The sequence below is a fragment of the Dinoponera quadriceps genome, unplaced genomic scaffold, assembly GCF_001313825.1.
Source record: "Dinoponera quadriceps isolate SergipeBrazil2010 unplaced genomic scaffold, ASM131382v1 scaffold676, whole genome shotgun sequence".
NCBI classification, from domain to species: Eukaryota; Metazoa; Arthropoda; class Insecta; order Hymenoptera; family Formicidae; genus Dinoponera; species Dinoponera quadriceps.
In genome coordinates, this window is record NW_014554818.1 from 1,634,257 (window position 1) to 1,654,417 (window position 20,161).

The 20,161-nt window shown below is 48.7% G+C and overlaps 1 protein-coding gene across 2 annotated transcripts in view; it reads right to left on the bottom strand.

Annotated features, from left to right (window-relative positions):
• LOC106742170 (apoptosis-resistant E3 ubiquitin protein ligase 1) overlaps positions 1-12,861 on the bottom strand; it is a 25,255-nt gene extending 12,394 nt beyond the window's left edge. For both annotated transcript variants that reach the window (XM_014614868.1, XM_014614866.1), the window contains exon 1: positions 12,012-12,861. In XM_014614868.1, the coding sequence (XP_014470354.1) occupies positions 12,012-12,036 (25 nt within the window). In that variant the 5' untranslated portion in view covers positions 12,037-12,861. The remainder of the gene's footprint in view (positions 1-12,011) is intronic.
• Between the last annotated feature and the right edge of the window lie 7,300 nt (positions 12,862-20,161).

Here is a 20,161-nt window from a genome sequence, read left to right on the forward strand (position 1 = left end):
GGGGGGGGGGGACGGTGCGCGCAGGTGCAGTGTGCATTTTTGCGGGACAAAAAGAGGAGAGATCGGGAGCTTAATCTACATCGCGGGAAGACAAAGGGCGTTTATGCTTTCGCCCGGGAATTAATTCAACGATGGAAAACATTAATCATCCTTTCGCGCTGAACAATGGCCGGCCGGCGTTTGCGAACGAAAGAATGGGACGGAGCGAGGTGCAATTAATTTCAATTATTCGTGGCAATTCGCGGACACAGGCAAGAGCAAATAGAGATATGTATAGTAGGCGATTGCGGACAAAGCCAATGAAGTCGGACGGATGAATATTAATTAACGATTTGTAAATCGATCGCCACCGAGCCGGTGCCAGAGTTACCGATTCGGCATCGGATCGACCGCGACGCAGGCGAATTCTTTACGAAACCGATGCAGAGAGAGAGAGAGAGAGAGAGAGAGAGAGAGCCGACGCGATTGCGAGCTGGTCGGAATTTTTCACAAATGGAATTTCGCTGAAAACGAGCGAGTCTCACGAAACGGTTGTTGCTTCGTTCAAACTCGGTGTGTGGATTCTTGATCCGCACGAGTGGGTGTTTCAATAAGTCAGATTGAATTTATCGCTCTGATAAGATGGAGCACAATATCAGATTCACTCTTCAACTTCGAATGAAAGTATTTACTCGGACGTTTCAGAGCGGAGAATTCGTTTTGTATGAGTGAAGATTTACTTGAACTCGAGTAATTCGGCCCGATCGTTAGTGGATTTCAGTTAGTTCGATCATTAGCGGATAATCTAATTATTCTCACGCCGGCGAGTTGTGGGGCGCGGTGTTGAGTGACACGCGACACACTTGTGTGCCGACTAATACAGATAATGGATAAGCGCGGGGAGATTAGAAATGTACGTCGTAACTATAGTAATCTGCTTAAAAGTAGCCATAACTCAGCCGTGCGCCGTCGTCTCGGCTTTTAATTAAGGGATGGTCGTAATCTCGCGGAGTGTAGCACGGATTTATGAAATAAGAACAATCGTTGCGGGGGCAGCGGTTGGAAGCGATGTCCGAACTTCACGGGGGAATTTAAATGCTTAAAGTTTCGCCATTTAGTTTAGAAAGGTCGACTGCGTGTGCGCACCGTTGTAAAAGTTTCAACGCGAACCACTCGCTACTGTTTTTCCGCGGGCTTCCCCTCAATTTTTCACGACGCGAGAAATACGGCACGGCGAGAAGTGAAATTTTCATTCGATTCGCCGTAATAAGGATTTGTATAAAAGGACGACGTCGCGAAACGACGCGAAAGTAAAGCGGAAGGAATCAAATAGTAAAATCTGCCAGACACGATGCGAAATTTCGCGTTTTACTAGTCAAAGTTAAAGGTTCAAGAGAGAGAGGTTAATATGTGACAGTATCGTCAAAGTAGGTTTCTACAAGTCTATAGGCTATCCAAGTAGGCGCAATCTAAGTAGGCGCAAACTACCCTTAAGAGTGTCAGTGTCGTTAAAATTTCGACGTGGGTATATAGTCGCGATAATACGACGTGTATTCAGTGCAGCTTAACGTAAGCGATAGGTTTGTAGTAATTAGTGTATACATGTGTGCGTGCGAGGGTGTATGTGTGTGTGCTCGGTAAATTGCAACATGAAATTTGGAAATCCAGAATGCTGCCCGTGCCATTTCGGCCGAATCGTTTCGAGGATAATGGGACTGGCTGGGCTTTCGTAAATTCGAATGCACACACGTCACATTTCCATCGGGCTAATAAAGACGGCAATTTAATATTAAGGATAGAATTGCGATGGAACGAGGACGCGATTCAATCAGAGAGTGACGATACATTACTATGAATTAAGCGTTTTCGAAAGGGGGTCAAGAGTCCACTCCAGGTCAAAGCGGGGTTATCGTGCTCACACTTTCCGCGCACATCTCGTTTCCCGTACAGAATTTATTGCCTAACCGCGAGTCGCGGGGATAGGAAGAGCGTTCCGCGAAAAAAAAAGAGAAAAAAAGGAGAAAGGAGGAAACTGTATGAATAGATAAAAATACAGGATAGGATGCAGCAGTGAAGATACATGTGTGTATCGGTACATATACGACTGCGCGGAATCGCGAGTCTGAATATTTCGATACGAATTGAAATTCTTCTCACGCCGGAGAATCCGAGACGAAATTTTGGATCTACGTTAAATCTTTAATCTTATAACACAGTAAGAGCTGAGATAGCAAAATATATGTTCCATTTTAACGATATAATTTGTCTCTTCTTTGATCATAATGATGTCTTAAATTACCGTTTTCGCGTATTTTCAACGTTAAAATAGGTTGAACACCCGTGACAATTTGATAATAGAATATCGAACATTTATAGCTTCAAGTTAGCGTCAAAATTAAATTTGTAGAATTAAAGGTTTACAAGAGAAATTAATAAGAGTACATAGAAACAAAATTAATATCAAAATTCAAGAATATATTTTTTTTGTGGAACTATATAGAATTTCTTCATATGAACAGTTTTTATATTCATATAAGATTACATATTCTTGCTCATATATGAAAATATGAGTCCTGAATTGACACTAATTTTCTTTTTTCGCGTATAATATCGTCAAAGTAGATTTTTGTCAATTTACAGGCCATCTAAGTGGACGCAAACTGTCCTCAAGAGCGTCAAAACACCATCAAGATATCGACTCGGCGATGTTTGGTTTACGCATCGCTACGTCTTAGGATACACATTTTATCGTAATAAAAAGCCCAAGACAAGATGATGGATGTTTTTTATGATAATGTAGGCGGCGCGTATCATATTCCATGTGAAAAATGATAATGCGCTCCGATCGATTCCCGATATTCCCTCGATACACTCCGTCCGTATTCCGCGTGCGGGCTTAATCGCGCGCGATACATCAAATATTGCCTCGATATTCGGCCGTAATATTAATAGACGGCGGACATTTAATTGTCGCGTGGATTGCCGGGGATTAATCGGGCGTGATCTGAAAAATCGACGGCCGTGTGTAACTGGGACTCCCGGCGAAACGTAATTAGCGCAAGCTCGCGTAGCGCTCGCCGTGAGGATATCGCCGGAAAGTATCGTCGAAGTGCACGGACACACGCGACCCTACGGCCGTAATTTAATGATCGTCGATAGCGCGGCGATAAACTCCGAACTCACCGGAGAAACCGACTTATTACCATCGTCGACCTGAAAAATCGTGCTCGGAATTTTCAAATGACTTCAGACGAATATACATTCGAGTTTCTCCCTCTCTCTCTCTTTCGTCTGCAAATTCCAGGATTAATATCGAGGAGTGGTCTGAGACCCTTCAGTTAAAGTGGACAGTTATAAAGGAAACGAGCAAGGGGAGCAAAGGATGGACAAACACAAAGAGATCGAATATAAGAAAACGACACAATAAGAGAGAAAAAGCAGGCTGGTTCGTGCGAAAATATCCGCAAGGGAGGAACGATGACAGGAACTGGAGTTCGTTGAAACACTTAAACGGTCGAATGCGTAACGAGTGCGAGGTCGAATGGCGGTATTAAGCGGTTAATTGTATCGTAACGCGCAAATTGCCGCTTATAAAGGATCGAATTGACGAGCGGCCACAAAGAATCGTCGAAACGACGCGATGAGATTCCGAATTATTCCGGGCTACAGACAATACAGCAGCGGGACGATAAATGTTTTTTCTCCCGTAAAGCCAGCGAGCTGTAAAATCGAGCAACGATCTCGGCTGTAAAATCGACGATTTTGCACTTTTTACGGGAACGAGAGAGCGACGCGCGATTTCGCGCTTGCTGATCGGCCACTCCTCTTTCTCTCTCTCTCTCTCTCTCCTTATCCCGTCGATGCGAACTACACGACACACTCGGGCGACCGATTTCTTTCCGTGACAAACGACCGGCTTCCACGAGCGAAGGCTAATCTGTAATCTGCCTTTATCGGGCAACGGGGCGATATGAAGGCGTTAATCCGCGGATTACGATCCTCCGTTGAGAGGCTTCGATCGGAACACGCGAGAGAGCTCGGGGGAACAACAGGCGAAGGCATATGATTAAGAGTTTAATTTCATTATTCGAACTTTCGCGAGAATCAGAGAACGTGTCGGGGCAACGCGGCGAAGCGCAGCGACAGCGGCGCAACCGATAATTAGGACAACGCGAGAGGAGGAAACGAGCGAAGGATACATGGAACGGGCGGTAGGGGATGAAGAGAAGATTCGACCTCGTTTGGTTCCGCGATTTTTTCGTCCTCATATTCCGCGAGCGCACCTTTCCTCCCTCCCCCCGCGCTCGCTCTTCGTTCGCCTTTCTCCTCGACGGCGTGCGCTACCGTCGGCGATAATGACTTCCGCGCACCGGCACAAAGAGAGAGACGGCGACCCGACAAGGACTCTTGACCTTTTCGAACGAATGGAATATCCTTCCGACGGTACTTTGCGCGCTAACGATCCTTTCGACGCTCGGCGGCGAGAAGGACGGGGAGAAAACCGGAGCCGTATGTGTGTCACATATGCTCATGGTTATGCATGAAGGGGGGAGAGAGAGAGAGGCTCGCTCGTACGCGAGAAGATAGGGCAGATCGATCGGAGCGCGTTTTCCGCCGCTTGTTTTGCCCATCACGCGCGATCGCAGCCGCTAATTATGGGATTTCATTTTCGCGAGAGCGAATTTAACGCGCGTCGTCGTCTTCGTCGTCCTCGTCGAGCGATGGAGCGCCGCTCCATGCAACGAGCTGTATTTTTCTGCCCTCTTCGTAAGCGCGCGTTTAAAAACCTCTACCTCGTAATATATTAACGAGTCAATTTAGCCGGCTGGTACCGTTAAATAAATTCATTCAATTCGATCGACGTGCTGCGCGCACCGACACATCGTTGCGCCGATGCTGCCCGCCAAGCTGAAACACGGCCCGGTCAAATTGCACGGACGGCTATAAAATCGGGAATTGCACGCTCTTTTATGAAGCACCGACGCGGGTGCGCATCGGTACGCTTGTCCTTCGGACGGAAAAAAACAAGAATGTTCGTGGAATATTAACGATGCGACGAATTTTCCGTCGGCCCTCGTAAGATTAAAAGCGCCTGCGTACACTGAGTTTCAAAACGTTTCAAACGGTTCGAGCATTTCTTTTTTTTTAAGTACGGTAGCTCCAACTTCCACGTGTGAATCGACCCTTTGAATGCCAGTAACATTAGTTAATAATTAAAAATCCCCTGAAAGGCCCGTCATCTAATTGCTGATTAAAACAGCGAGCAATTTAATGACTTTACTTGTTATGTTACCCTTTTCCCATGTAATTCGGATGTAATGCCGATGTAAACGCAAACGATGGTCCAGTGAGAGAACTCGTTCGCGAAAGATGAGTCCTCTCATTTTACGATCATCGTTACCGCGTTCCAAGCCGCGTCAAGAAAGCAACGTTTAAATCATTTTGAAAGCCGGTGTACAAAATCCGCGTTCCGCGCGTTTCCCGGTGGAAATGCATAGAGCTGTGCGCGCACACGCGTATACAGTATATACGTGTTTTTCGTGGCTGTGTAACGACCGCGAGTGCACACATATTTCCATCACTTTCATTAATATCTCGCGGCTGCCGCGAGCGGTGCGAGCGAGAAGAACACGCGCGGTTTTACTCCCGCATTCGCCTGCTGGCGTAAATCCCATCGGTATTTGACAATGCTTATAAACATCGCTGCCGCGATAACGGGGAGAAACGTGCTCGCTATTACAAGCTACACTCGCGGCACTTGCGAGAGCTCGCAAATTGCATCGTTGCGGCTCTCCTCTCCGTTGCGCTCCCGCCCTACCTCGACGTGGTGTGAAACGAAAAATCCAAAAAAAAAGGGAGAGAAAAATGGAAAGGAGAGAAAAATCCGACGTTCCGCGTAATGCCGCGATTTACCGTGAATAACCGCGGTGAATCGCGGCCCGACTTTCAACGCGACTTTTCGCGGCTCATTACGCGTTTAATGATAATAATAATTCGTTGGATCCCGCACAGGAGACCCAGATATAAATAGAAAAGCGCTATGGAGAAAGTCAGTTTTAATTGACTGTCTGAATCACGTGAAGTGGATCCAACTAAATTCATTCTTCATTGTGCAAGCCAACCTTTCTTCTTTACTCATCTCCTTTTTCTCCCATCTCTCACGCCTCTTTATTTACACCTAGGACTCGAGATCCCGTCAAATCGGTCAGGATAGTGCAACGAAGGATAACGACGATCGGCGCGCTCGTCCCGACTAATTGGAAACTCCATCGTAGGTGCCCGTTGCGATACCTTCTCCCGAGTTATATGCAATTATGCGGAGCACAATGCAGAGTTTCCCTACGCGACCGCATTCAATTAGTCGCGTTTTATTCCCTAGCGTGTAATCGAGCTCACGTATCCGCCGGCGGACATTGGTCTACCGGCAAGCGACACGTCCTTTTTACCACCGACGACAAATTACACGTTCTCGCAGGAGAGAGTAGCCCATTCTCTCGGGGAGAAGCGGATAACGTTAATGTTTGCAACCCGGCCGGCTGCAAAAGTGATAAATAAGGCGGGGAAATGGAAACCCTACGACCACCCGTAGTCGGTGCGGATTTCTTATGGAGTCGGTGCTTTCTCGCCGGTCGAATGGAGTGCTTTATATATCCGGGATGGCCGCCGATAACCGAGATAAGTAAGCCCGATTTCGAGGAAGACACGCGAGAATCGATCGACAGCGTTCCATTTTCGATGGCGTTGAAAATGGCTTTATGGCTCAGCGCGCTCCGAAAATCCGCGACTACCCCGTATTTATCGAGACGAGCCGGATGGAAGCGGATAAACGCGCGTCCGAAAGCCGTATAAATCCCGCATAATTTCCATGCTCTGTCTCCCCCCACCCCCTCTCATTCTCTCTCCGTCGTACCATCTCGCAGGTAATCCGGTACTAGTTATTTTCTGGCTTGCTCACGCTAATTCGATTCTCAATTGGTAAATGTTACGTAAAATACGGAGCCAAACGGATAATCGTTCGCGCTCGCGTTTTACTTATTTCTAACGTTCACCTGAGCGCACGTGCGGGAGGTGATTTTATGCCGACGCGATCCGTCGAATACTAAGCTTCAATAAATCCTCGACATTTACCGGGCTCATTAGTCTTTCTAATCGTTCCTCGTTGTCTCCAGACATATAAAACGATAAATATATTTAAAAAAAGAAGGTATGTGAGAGAGATTCAATTGGCGTTTTTCCGCGATGCTGATTGATTTTCTCCAAATCTTCGATCTCGATGCAAGTCATTGCTTACTTCGACCGGCAGCTGCCATCGTGTAGGTTACGCGTTTTTCAGCAATAATGGAGATGTCACCTTCTCGTCAACGAATTCTTGCCTGATGCTCATTTAGTGACACAAACCGAAATTTTTCCCCGCATAATAGTAATTATCTAAATAGCGAGCGTCTGTGTTGGTCTGGTGTGATAAATACGACAAGTTAAACTGACAGAGATAATCAACTCACCGCCAACCACGCGAGTAAAGTTGCGACTTACAGTTGCAAAAAATATCATGAAATTCCTAAAATTTGCAAATATATTTCCTAAGACGCAGTAACATACCTTAACTTAAACTCTTACAAATTCCTGCGACTTCTGGCAGTCGATATAATCGACATAATAAAATCTGAAGGTAAAGATAATCGTTTTTTTTCCTCCAGAATCCATGAAAAGTTGAAATCGATCGGTTGACCAACGAACATCGAGAACAGGGTAGATCCGGTTGGCAATGTGTTAACAGTTATAATGATCGCACTCAGGCACAACTCGGAACGGTTAGACATAAGACTTGAGACTTTATTAAGGCTTAGCATATGTATCGATCGCGCCCGACGTTAAACTATCGTGTGCATCTAGCACGGATTGCCAGATGTTCGTAGGGGATATTAGCGCGGCTTAACCGGTTGAAAGTTTCACCGTTCAATCTCGAGCCGATAGCGCGAACGCGCACCCATCGGATAACAATCGCGCGCGCGCGCTTAGGTAATTAACGGACTCACATCTGGAGAATACTTGGTGGGTAGGAAGGATGTGGTGTTAAATCACGGGCTCTCGGATCGGATTTAATTTGCAATTCTCTGTACCGTGTAATCAAGCTCGGCGAAATGGCTTCCAGCCGCTTAAACCAGCATCCCCGTCGCCCCTCGCTCGCGTTTCCGCGCCATTTCGTCGAGGTGTGTTTCCGCCGAGAATTCGGCCGCAGCCGGCCGCCAATTTCTCCGCGCGGCTTCGTGATCGCGCTCATGAAAATAATTTGCGTTTCGTGCTCGCGAGCGTCAGGGCCTCGCGTGGCCGCGCGAGTGGTAATTCCAATTTCGCGCCGGCACGGGAGAAAACGCTGGATTTTCACTCCGACGGCGATCGCGCGAGATAATAATAATAATAATCTTTGTTTACGGGGGAAAAAAGCCCCTTATATACATTGCAAACTAATTGCAGATGAACAGACGTAAAATTAGCTTTCCTACATTTACCAGCTCGTTCTTACAGCAAAATAATATAACGAATGGCAACCGGTACATTTAACAAATCGTCTTGCTGTCCACACAGCAACTGACGCAGATTTTGCCGCGACAGTATAAAATTTGCCATGTCGGAAAGTTCTTTTTCTCCGCGCAGGCGTTGAAGATCGTCCAAATTCAGCCGACGTAGACCTGAGATTGAATTCGCGAGATATCGGATTCATAAAAGTCCTCGTGTTTTTGATACGACTGTGTCCCGGTCTATCTCCTTATCTCTCGAGTCGAGCGATAAGAGACGCTCTCGATGATAAAGCGACGAAGCGAACGCGATCCGCGTAATTCATCTCCGTTTTTTTTTCCTCATCTCCGCGCTATGCTCCTTCGAGATTCCCTCTCCCCCCGGCAAATTCGGCTCGTGCGCGCGGATAATGTCTCGCTGTGATGCTTCTGCGTCGCGGCTTCCCGGCGATTAAGATTGCCGGGCCGATACAGTGTCAGAAATTCTTTATGTAGCCCAAAGAAAAAACCCCTGGCGTGGCGAGTCGGAAGGTTAAGGTCAAGCAGGACGGTCGATACTTTTCTCCTCGGCCTCGTCGTCGTCGCTGTCGTGTATACTCGCGTGTTAACATCGAGCACGGGGAAATCGATCGTCGCGTGCCGCCAACGAGGCGTTTTATCCTTCATCCCCTCGATTCGAATTCGCGTCACGTAGTCGCGATTACCGACCGCCGCTCCTTCCTCCTCCCCCCTTCCGCCACTGGAATGTCCTTGGATATATATGTACGATCGTAAGTAATCGCTGAAAAAATTCACCGAGCCAGATAGATGCCTCGTACGGTTCTTTCGGAAGCGGCGATCTTTCTTCCCTCGCGAGAGATCGCCCGATTTCGGGGTGGCGGAGCCTCCCTGCTGCCCCTGCTTTCCCGGGTACATCTCACAGAGGAATCTCACGGGGCGAGATAACGTTCGCGATGACGAGAGGCGCGCGCGAGAGAGAGAGAGAGAGAGAAAGTGCGGCGAATAGTTTTTCGCCGCAATGCCGAGTTTCGTTCGGGGAAGAATCGATCTTGTCCATTCTTGCGTTAATCTACATAGGAGCGCGGCAGCTCCTTGCAAGAGCGAGAGAGGGTCGTTTCGGCTCGTTACCCGTCCGTATAATGTAAGCGCATACATCACAATGCTAGCGCAATGCCTCCGCATAAATTACGGCAACGACAATGAGAAAGGTGACGGGGGATGTAATTCCGCGCGAGAGCGCCCGCTATTGTAACGAATACGATACCCGTCCGACTTTCCGTGCTGATTTACGTCTCGCTTGCCGCGCCGAGTAACAACAATTTGTATTAGCGATTAATTGTATTGCCAGGCGCGCGCGCGTTAACGTAGAACGCCACGTCCCCCCGATTCCGCCGACAATTATCGCGAGATCGAAACTGCACACCGCCACCACCGGTTCAGTCTAGTCCGCTGCGTGCGCTGCGTGATTTTGCAAATAGAGTCGTCGCATACCCGGCGGTATAATTAACGTACGTGCGGCAACAATCGCGCTGCCATCGGAGCCGCTCGTAATCCTGTCACTGCGCCCGCTCGATTACCCGCCGGCCTTACGATAACCCGTTCGAGGTTCATGCACTCCCCTGTGCGACGTGCTCGTGCATAAAAAATATATGCGACGCTCGAGAGCGCACGTACGCGAATCGTGGAAAACTTTTCGCGGCGAATGGCTTGAAATCCCGGCAGGATGAAGAGAGAGAGAGAGAGAGAGAGAGAGAAATTTACTGTACACCGTAGTGCCAGAGATAATCAAGGGTTAACCGCGCAAGTGGTGAACCGTCTACGCCGCATCCGGTTGCGGACGCACCGCCGTTTGAACTTAATAAAACGGTGACCGACCGCCGTTACCGTGAAACTCTCTCTCTCTCTCTCTCTCTCTCTCTTTCTCTCTCTCCTTGACGAAAACAACCTCGTTGGGATGCGGAACGGACGTTCCGTCGTTGGTTTTCGCGAGAAGCAATGTCGGAAAAACGCGACCTTCGAAGTCGGTGATGAGTTGAGGTTAACGTCAAGTCCTCCGCTGACACTCGAAACGATATTCTATCCTATCCTCTGTCATCTCTCTCTCTCTCTCTTCTCTTCTATATCCATTATATCCTAACAAAGTTTCGGACCCGGTCGTGCATAGATCCGTCGTCGTCGTCACCCCGCCGTATCGAATTCAGCACGGGAATTCAAATTCGCACGGAAACTTCGGCGTTTCTCCCGGGGGCGAAACCGCCGATTGCATTATCTCGCGCGCTCGGCAACTTTCGTCGTCGTCGTCGCGACTTAAGTGCGCCCCACATTCCGTCAGGAACGAAAAAGCATTACCGTTCTGTTTCCTCGTATAATGGGATTTTATGCGCGTCTCATCGAATCGAAAATCACCGAGGAGTCCGGCGGGACGCGAAAATCAAGCGGAACCGCGGCGCGAATTAAGGGCGTGTTCCCGCCGTTAAGTGCCACCGCAAAGCGTTCCGTCGCAGCGACGGTGATTTCCGAAAATGCCGGGAATGTAGATTTCATCCTCTCGCGCATGCACCGAGAGGGTTAAGGAATATCCGACACACCTGCTCGCTCGCATTCTCGTCATCTATCGAGATCATTCCCGACGGACGAGATTAACGCGCCCGATGATCCGCGCTGATCTCTCTCATCATTTTCATATATAACGGAAGCGCGATTTTACGATGTGAATCTGCGCGAGAAGTTAAACAATGGTGAATGTTGAACGAAGAGAAAAGATCAAATCCAATTTTATTCTTCGCACGAGACAAAAAGTGCCGTTGAATCGATGAAATTTCCAAGGGCAGCGTAATTGGTGTAAATTTTCTTGATTCGATGGCGGAGATATCGTTCAAACTGCTACGTTGTGTGTTGTTTCAATAATTAAACTGTTAATTTTAACGATATCGCAAATTGAATCGAAAAGATTTACCCGTGCGATTGCGCGTGCTGTCGGAGAAATCCTATTGATTCGTTTTTTTCTTTTCTGCGCGGCAATAAGCGTCACGAAAGTTAAGTACGGAACGGAGAATGAGATGACGCGATTACGCGAGTTTTCCGACAAGCAACGGAGAGTTGCGCATCTTCCCGCGGATTAAGCTCCGTCGTTATTCACGGCGGATCCGACGAATACGTGTGCGATGAGTTGCTGAATGGGATGATCGGTATCACACGAGTGTGCGGAAGCGTGCCATGTCCGGAAAAACAAATTAGTCCTAATTCAACGATAGATAATCTCATACGTAAGCAAGAATATTACAAACTTTTTAGAAGATTTTTAGTCCATTTAATTGAATTCGCATTAATGCAAGTATTACTTGCTATAAAATAAATTATTACTACTCAATTCAAGACTAAAAAGTCCCTGTAGAATATTATAGTAATCTTGCTTACATATGAGAATATATTTATCATTGATTCGAGGCTACTTTTCTCTAGCGTGGTGATGAGGAAAGCGCGCTTCGCTCATCGCGGGCGCAGTGATGGACTTACGATTTAAATCGACGGCGGTTGCCATCTCTTCCGCGGAGGACCCTTCGATTCGATTGCAAGTATTACCGAGACTTCCGGTGGGAAAAGAAAAGAAGGGAAGGAGGAAAGGACGCGATTGAACGAACGGACGAACCGATTCGCGGACAGAGCAAAGACGGTGAGAAGGGCACGACGACGACGAGGAGGATGGTGGGGGAGCTGGAGAGAAATTTCAGCACGCAGCGGGGATTTGCGCTCGCGATATCGGCGATATTCACCGAGCTTTCGCCGAGCTTACAAGCGGACAATAGCTCTGCCCACGGGAGGGTGAGATCCGCGAGGACGGGATCTACGGGATTTAGGTCGGGGCAAGGTGCGAGGCTCCGAAAGCGGGAAGGCGAAATGGGAGGGAGGAGGTGGGGGGGGGGGGCAAGGATGCTCCCGTTGCACCTTCGGAAAACTCGAGTCGCTCCTACGGTCGACCGGATCCTGGCGGTGTTGTGCTAAGGGTCGGGGGCTGCTGACCAGTGTGTCAAAGGCTCCCGGCGCGACCAGCTGATCGGGACTCGCTCGCAGCCTCGCCGTTGACAAGGACGCCGTCTCTATCGAGGGTAACGCGCTCGTCGACCGCGCGCATAATGTCCTCGCGTGCGTGAGGGCGAGTCGGGACGAAAGAGGCAGGAGAGTATGAGAATCCGAGGGAGACGAAGAAGAGGACGCGGATGGGCCACGCGAGAAACGAGTCACGGGCGAGATTCCGAAGCACCCGTCGTCGTGTCCCCTCGCCTCGTTGTTGTCCCGAGTGAGAACGATTCGCAGACCAACGCCGGGTAGCCGACTAACCAGGATACGACGCGCTCGCGCGGACTCACGCCAGGCCACTGCATGCGATGCGATTACGCGGCCGGAGCCAACCCTCCGCGCGCGCCGTGCTAACCCCACCACGAAGCGGAGCGAGCGAGAAAGGGCCACGCCACCCTCCTCTCTCGGTGTCCTCTCCGACGGGACCACGCCGTCGATCTATTCTCTCTCTCCCTCTCTCTCTTTCCCTCCCTCTTCTCGCCTTTCGAGCACAGCCACGTTCCCCCGCGTCTTCGAGGCGTCGTCGCCACGCCGCGCCACGCTCTCCCAGATCCACGAGAGAGGCCATCCTACTCCCTCTCCGCTGCCGCGTGAACGGAGTCGACCCACGTCGTGTTCCCGATTGTACAACGCGCGCGGTGCGTGTGTACGTGCTTTGACTGTAACGCTCGTCGGTATCCGGGGAATCGATGCTCGGTAAAAAAAAAAGAGAAAGATAGAGGAGAGGAGGAGGAGGAATTTTGGGAACGGCATTGAAGGGAAAAATTTGCGGAGCACGTACAAATATTTTCAACGGCGAGAGAGGGGGGGAGGGGATGCGTGAGATTGCGCTTCGCGGCGTGCAGGGTGAGAGACCGACGACGATACAAGGAGGGATATTCCCCCGAATACCGCGGGTGCTCATTTGCAAACTGAATCGCGCGCTTCGATGTACACCGCGTTACATCCGGGCGCGTCCACGATTCTCGTGTCTCGCAATCAACAACGAATCCCGTTAGACAGCCCCATCCCGGTACGTCGTAAAAGGCGGCGAGGGTCACGTAAAACGTGTCCTGGAAAGCAGCTCACACACACACATACACACCGTGGTCGAATGAGAGGATACGTCGACGATGCGAGAGCATCCCGTCAGGCACGTGACTGGATTCGAATCGACATTCGCGAAAATCGAACAGTCGTCGGGGAGCATTGCCAAGCGGAACGTACGTCATACGAGAGCTCCATTCTCATCTCGCAGGATATTTCGGTAACATCCTGGTGAGAGAGATATATAGATATATAGAAAGAGAGAGAGAGAGAAAGAGCGGGCGAAATAGAGAGAGGGATTGCCGCAGGATGAATCTATTTTGCGGACGAACTCGAACGACGAAGTGAATCTGTCGGTGAGAACTGCGGCGTCGATTTTCCGGAAGTTCCTCTCGAGGAAACATCCTTCGATGTTTTCAGCGAGAGGACGACGGCGAAGAGGAGGAGGGAAGGGCAGGGAAGACCTGGTAAAATTCGATGAGCTGTTGGGAATTATTCCCGACGATTGCGCAGCCTAATATCCACCGGACCGGAATTTCCGTCGTCGCACGATGAGAATTCCCAGCGCGGTGCTCCGCGACAAATCGAACGGGACAAAAGCGGGAACTTGATTCCTCCTTGGGAGAGTATCATTTATGCTATTTACCTCTCCGATATCGCCGTTGCGCAATGATGATGTTGCACGCCGTCATTCGCCGAGTAAGAGAGAACTGTAATGCCAGGTACGGAGATGCATCTTCCGTTTCTTCGCGAAAAACACCAAAAAAAGGTACGGCGCGCGTGTGCAAGTAGGACGGGGATCACGGGCTTAATCTCGGCTGTGCCAACTGCCCGGCATTGTATAAAACGCGGAAAGAGAAACAAATACGAATTTGCGGATGATATAATGCGCGGTGCACACGTCTACGTATATACAGCCTAAAAAATTCTAATCCCCCCCCGGCGGGAAGGGAATGTGAGACGGATGAAGGGTCACGGACGGAAGAAAACTCGACGGGAGGGAAGCTTTATACGGGCGGAAATATTATCTCGTTCCCTCTGCAGCCTCACAACTATATTCACATCGTCCTATTTTTCAAAAAAATAGAATGCCACAGATAAGATGCATCGGTGTGTTTGCACGCGTGTGCCACGGAGGCTTCGCTTCCGACAATATTGTACACTTGGAGTGACTTTCACCGAACTTTCGGATTAAACTAATCGACAAATGTCGATAGTGTTCCTAATCCTAGTTCCCGATTCCTTTATTCTTGATCGAAGGTTGTCCATATATTGAAATTTAACTTCTTCTTCCTAATTCCCTATATTTAAATTTTTGTTCCATATTTTTCTTTCATTATGCCCGGGCCTTGAATCTACCTATCTGATTCATGGTGATAAACTTTCAGCAAACCATTGCACAGCCGTAATCGATAACGGAAAAAAAGTACATTTCATAATTTCGAGTATTTTTGTTTTTCCACCGCATCTCCTGAACTCGACGAGATTTTCTCTCCCTTTCCGTTTCTCGCGCGCGATTGAAAGGGTTTTCGACAATTTCCATTTTAATATCGAGTCGCGGAGATAAGTCGATTGAAGGATGCGCTTCGACGCTGCGAGAGACATGATTCCGCCGACATCTCGCGTCCGGTAGAGACGACGAAGGCAATATCGCCGATGTCGTTAAAAAACATTCGACGTCGAACTCGAGCGTGTCGACTGGACCGGATGTGCATCGTCGTTCGATCATACCGCGATATTGGTTTCGTGCCGTAGCACACCGTCGGAAATTGGACGCCCTGCATTTTTTCCGATAACTACGGCGTGAAGTAGCGACTACTGGAGTATCTCTCTCGGTCCCGGTGAGAGAAACGGAGGCCTCGTCGAGGAACCCGCGGACACGGGTGCGGCGACGTAGTGGGTTTTCACCGACACTTTTCCGGATACATAAGAGAGCACATAGAGAGCGTCCTCGATTAGAAACCACATCGGAACAACGTACACTGCATGCAAGCGTTTGATTGCCCCGATGTAGCGAACGCGGCGTGCGAGCGTCGCTATCTCTCGCCGAGCTAATTACCTCGGCTTAATCGCGAAGCTATTTAGTAGGCGAAATTGAAAAAGCCGATCTTCGATCTGTCCATTAATCGGCAACGGAAAGCAACGTTTTTGCAACCTTTTTCTTCATCGACGGAGCTTCGCAACGCGTCCGCATATCCAATAGAATAATTTGTTGTAGAGTAATTATTAGAAGATTAATTTTTTCCTCGGACGCGTTCCGAGACTCATCGAGGGGAGAGTGTTGCAATCCTGCAGACTTTACGGAGTTCCTCGATCTCGTTGTGTGCTATTTAATTTATATAAAATATTAATTCATACTATATATTTTTTTATGCATCGCATATATTTACCAATTGATTGTTTGTTTCTATTTTTTTATTATAGTACCAATAATAATAAGAAATTATTTTTGCATTTAATCAAAGGGTGTTCTCTCTCTTTTCCGTAAAGAAATATCATTATTATTATTATTAAACAATTTTTTTAAACAGGTTTTCTTTGCCGTTCAATGAAAAGATAAATAAATAAAATGCCACGACTCCTCGGCTGGCTTTTATCGGCATTGTAGGGGGCGGAGGAACGCGCCAATTAATTCGTAAGCCCCTTCGAGCTTCTCCGTCGCATATGATGTCATGCACCCTCGGGCGACCTTCTCCTTGACGATAATTCCGAATCGAATCGCTACTTGCCGCTGTCAACCGCGACGGCAAACAAAATTATCTCACTTGAACGAGCGCGCACGAGGAGCCTGTAAACATACTTTCCCGCGGTCGACGACGAATCGATTGTTGAAAGTGGTCGAAATAAATGGTCGTGCATGTCCGACGACTGCCCCCGTGTACAGATCGATCGACAGTCCGAATGTCGCGCGTGTGTATATGTGTATGCGTGTGTGTGTGTGCGTGTATGAGTGCGTTGTGTATACGTGTGTATATTCATTATTCATTTTCAAGGCTGCTCGCAATTCCGCAGTTACTGACCAGAACCTGGAAACTTTCGGTGCTCCAGATTTCTTTCACCACGAAACACCGGTGCTCGCTCACGGCTGGGAACCGCGAAAGCCGAAAGCTCGCTCCTCTAAAAGTGCACTTCGCTTTTTAGGCGTAACTCGCGTATACGAGGGCGAAGAGAGAGAGAGAGAGAGAGCAGCGGCACAGTCGCTTTAACAATAATACACTCGAGGAATATTGCGCGCGGAATAATGTATGTGAGGAAACGCTAAGCGACAACCACGGCCGAGTGTATGTGTGTGCGTGTCTGGAAATGTCGCGAAGTTGAAACTTTTTACACCCGGTAACTAACGTGCCGGTTCGACGTGCGTCTATACCTGACCCTGTCCACGTTAAGGACGGCTATCATCCGATTTCAAGGCGGACTATTGTCGCGACTGATGTCGACTCGCGGGCCGCCGCCGCTACATCTACGCGGAATACGTCGGTATTTAGGGCGTGTCCTTTGCGACAATTTCGCGTGCATTGATTAATTCGCCGCCGCGACATTCATTATCGGCTATCGAGAGAGGAGCGCGATAGCCATTAGACGAACGCCGTTTATCGTGAATCGCCGGTCGGTGAATGCTGCCGCGTTACAGCGGAGGCGCTCACGCACATAACGCCTTCCGATAGTAATAATAATCCGCGTTAAATCATCGAGCGAGATACGAAATCGCGCACGATACGTTTACGACCTCCACGTGCCGCGTAAAAAGACGCCCCCGTGCGTTCACGAGCCGCTTCTTGCGCAGACGAACCGACGGACGGAAGGACCGATCTATTTGCGATCGAATCTTCCGCGAGTCTCGCAAATATGATTCCGATGGCAATTAGCACGATTGCGTAATTGTCGCGTCGGTGTTAGCGCGACGAAGGACTTGTTACGTCGTTGAGAAAAAGAAAGAGAGAGAGAGACGAAGGATCAAGGACGAGTTCCCCCGCGTCGCGACAAACCCACGATAAATGTGTGAGGAGGGAGAGAGAGAGGGGGAGGGCGAAAAAAGTGGCGTCCTCGACTCGATCCTCGCCAAGCGCGAGCGGTGCCGCAAACATCGCGGTTGAACGGCTCGGTCCCTTCGTAACTGCCGATAACGAGGTGCACGCCTTAGGACGACCTCCGGAGATAGAGCGAGAGAGAGAGGGACGAGGAGAGCGAGAGAGAGAGAGGTGGCGAAGCGCAAGCGCCGATATTCTTGGCAGCGGGCGCAGCCAAGACGATAAAGGATCGGGCAATGTCGTTGATTTATCGCTTTATCAGCGTGCTCCTTCCGGTGCTCCGGGATAGAGAGAAGAAGAAGAGGACGAAAAGAGGAGGCACGAGCGGAAAAACGTGCGCCTCACGCGATGATACGTATATCGTCACTGGATGCGTGGCGATTAATCTCGGCCGCAAGATGCAGCCCGCTCCTGAGATTAATGGACCGCGCTTTCTCTCCGTCTCTCTCTCTCTCTCGCTTTCTTCTTCGTAACGGCCACTCGCTCGAACTTTGGCAATAATCAGATATTGAATCTCTCGCCGCGAGGAATTCCCCGAAGATGTTCGCGAAGGTCGCAGATCACTCTTGCGATATCGAGTGCCCGGGTGGGCGCGCGCGCTTCAGAGATATCGCCGCGGCGATAACGGATCTCCCTGGCGTTTGTTTTCCTTTTTTCGCGAGCGCGACGGACGATATTTCTTCCCTCCCAAGTGACCCCGGAGTTTTTGAATTCCGCTAATTAATCCGCTCGTTCCCGACCGACGCTGCGCGACAATTATCGCGCGGAATGTTCCCCGCCATCGCCGAGGTGTTGCGTTATGTAACGTTCGATATGTTCCTTAGGAACGTCAAGTCGCCTAGTCGAAATTTTAGACCTATTTTAAGTCTAATTTAGTTTTACATTAAGTGTTCAAAGGTCTTCTATCGCGCTCCTTTGCGCTCCCCGCTAATTATTGGGAAGGTTATTGCCGTTTTTTTCACTTGAAGACTTGATGTAGAATTAAAAATTTCGACTCGGAAAGTAGCGATTGGAATTTCGATTCGGGATAAATTTTCCGATGAAATTCTCATCTTCGAACGCGACTGTCTGCGTTATTACACCTCGAATCGGAAAAGATAGCTGCCACCGAGGCTCATCCTAGGGAGGGTGGATCAAATTTACGACTAATCGATAGTATCCGGAATATTGTCGACGGAGCAGCCGACTCTGTGCCAAGGCAATAAATCTTCGCGTCAAAATTCCCGATAATGGGCGCCATCGGCCCAATTATATATGCCCGTTGTTATCGTATCACCTATCTTGTCCTAAGCCGGAACAGTTAATGTAAATTACATTAACTCGCGATAAAGCGCGGGAATAACACACGATCACGGCGTGGCATTCTCGTTGATCATTCGCGCCGGATCTCGGAATCGGAAGGAGAAACGAGGAGCAACAGAAAATTCAGTTACACCAACGGAATTGTTTTTTTTTCCGTGTAAGAAAATAGCTTGATGATTATTATTTCCCCGTGTATGGAAATATCGATATGATACATTTATTATTCAATAAGTAAAATTTGGCTCGTAACAGGATAACATGAATTGATAATCCATGAGAAGTCACGTAAAATTAGTCCAGCACGGAACGTGTCAGGTGCAATCTCGCAGATGTCTTACAGACTAATAGAAACACCGACAATGTTGACATTTATTAATATCCCTCTTGAGCTTTTGATTCTACTGAATTTAATTTTAACACTACCTTAAGTCATCTATTTCGACGCTGTAGCAGCGAAAACGGAAATTTAAGACATCAGCAGGATCGAAAAGCGGCGGTAAATCATTAGAATTTATTAAAAGTGAAATATTGAATTTATTTTGCTATCTTAGCTCTCGCTGTGTTGCAGAATTCAAGGTTTAACGCAAGATCAAAATCTCGACTCGGGCTCGCCGCATATTCTCAAGAGAGATCTCTCCTCAAAGAACGTCGCAACAATGGGACCCACGGTCGGGCATTAATAGAGATAACGTTGCATGATTAATAGCAGCGGGTGATGTGCGTGCCGTATTACCAGGATTTACGCGGATCCTTCAACGCAAATTATATGATGTATCATTCTCCGTAATGCCCGTAATAATGCATAATGCACAACCGTCGTCCCGCGTTACCGCGCGAATTCCGTCGTCGTCGGGAACGTCGTCAGACGCCGTGAGAGATTCGTTATTTAATGCAGGGGCGCGATTAAAGATCCGCGTTCAAAGTGTTCGCGAGGTCGGGATTTACAAATATTCTGATTCAGCCTCGCGGCAAAATTCATACGGCCGAATCATTCGAATCGTTGCGAAACGGCATATCGTCACGTTTTATCGCGACGACAACGACGATGATTAATTAATGGCGAACCGGTGATTTGCACGAGACGCGCGAGGAAAAAAAAGACGTGTGTCGATGCGCACGATTTGCACGAGCGGCGCGTGTGCACACGTATGTGCAGTTCTGAAGATATTCATCCTACAGCCGATCGCACGAAACGGTGATATATGCTACAAGATAAGTTATATGATACAAGCG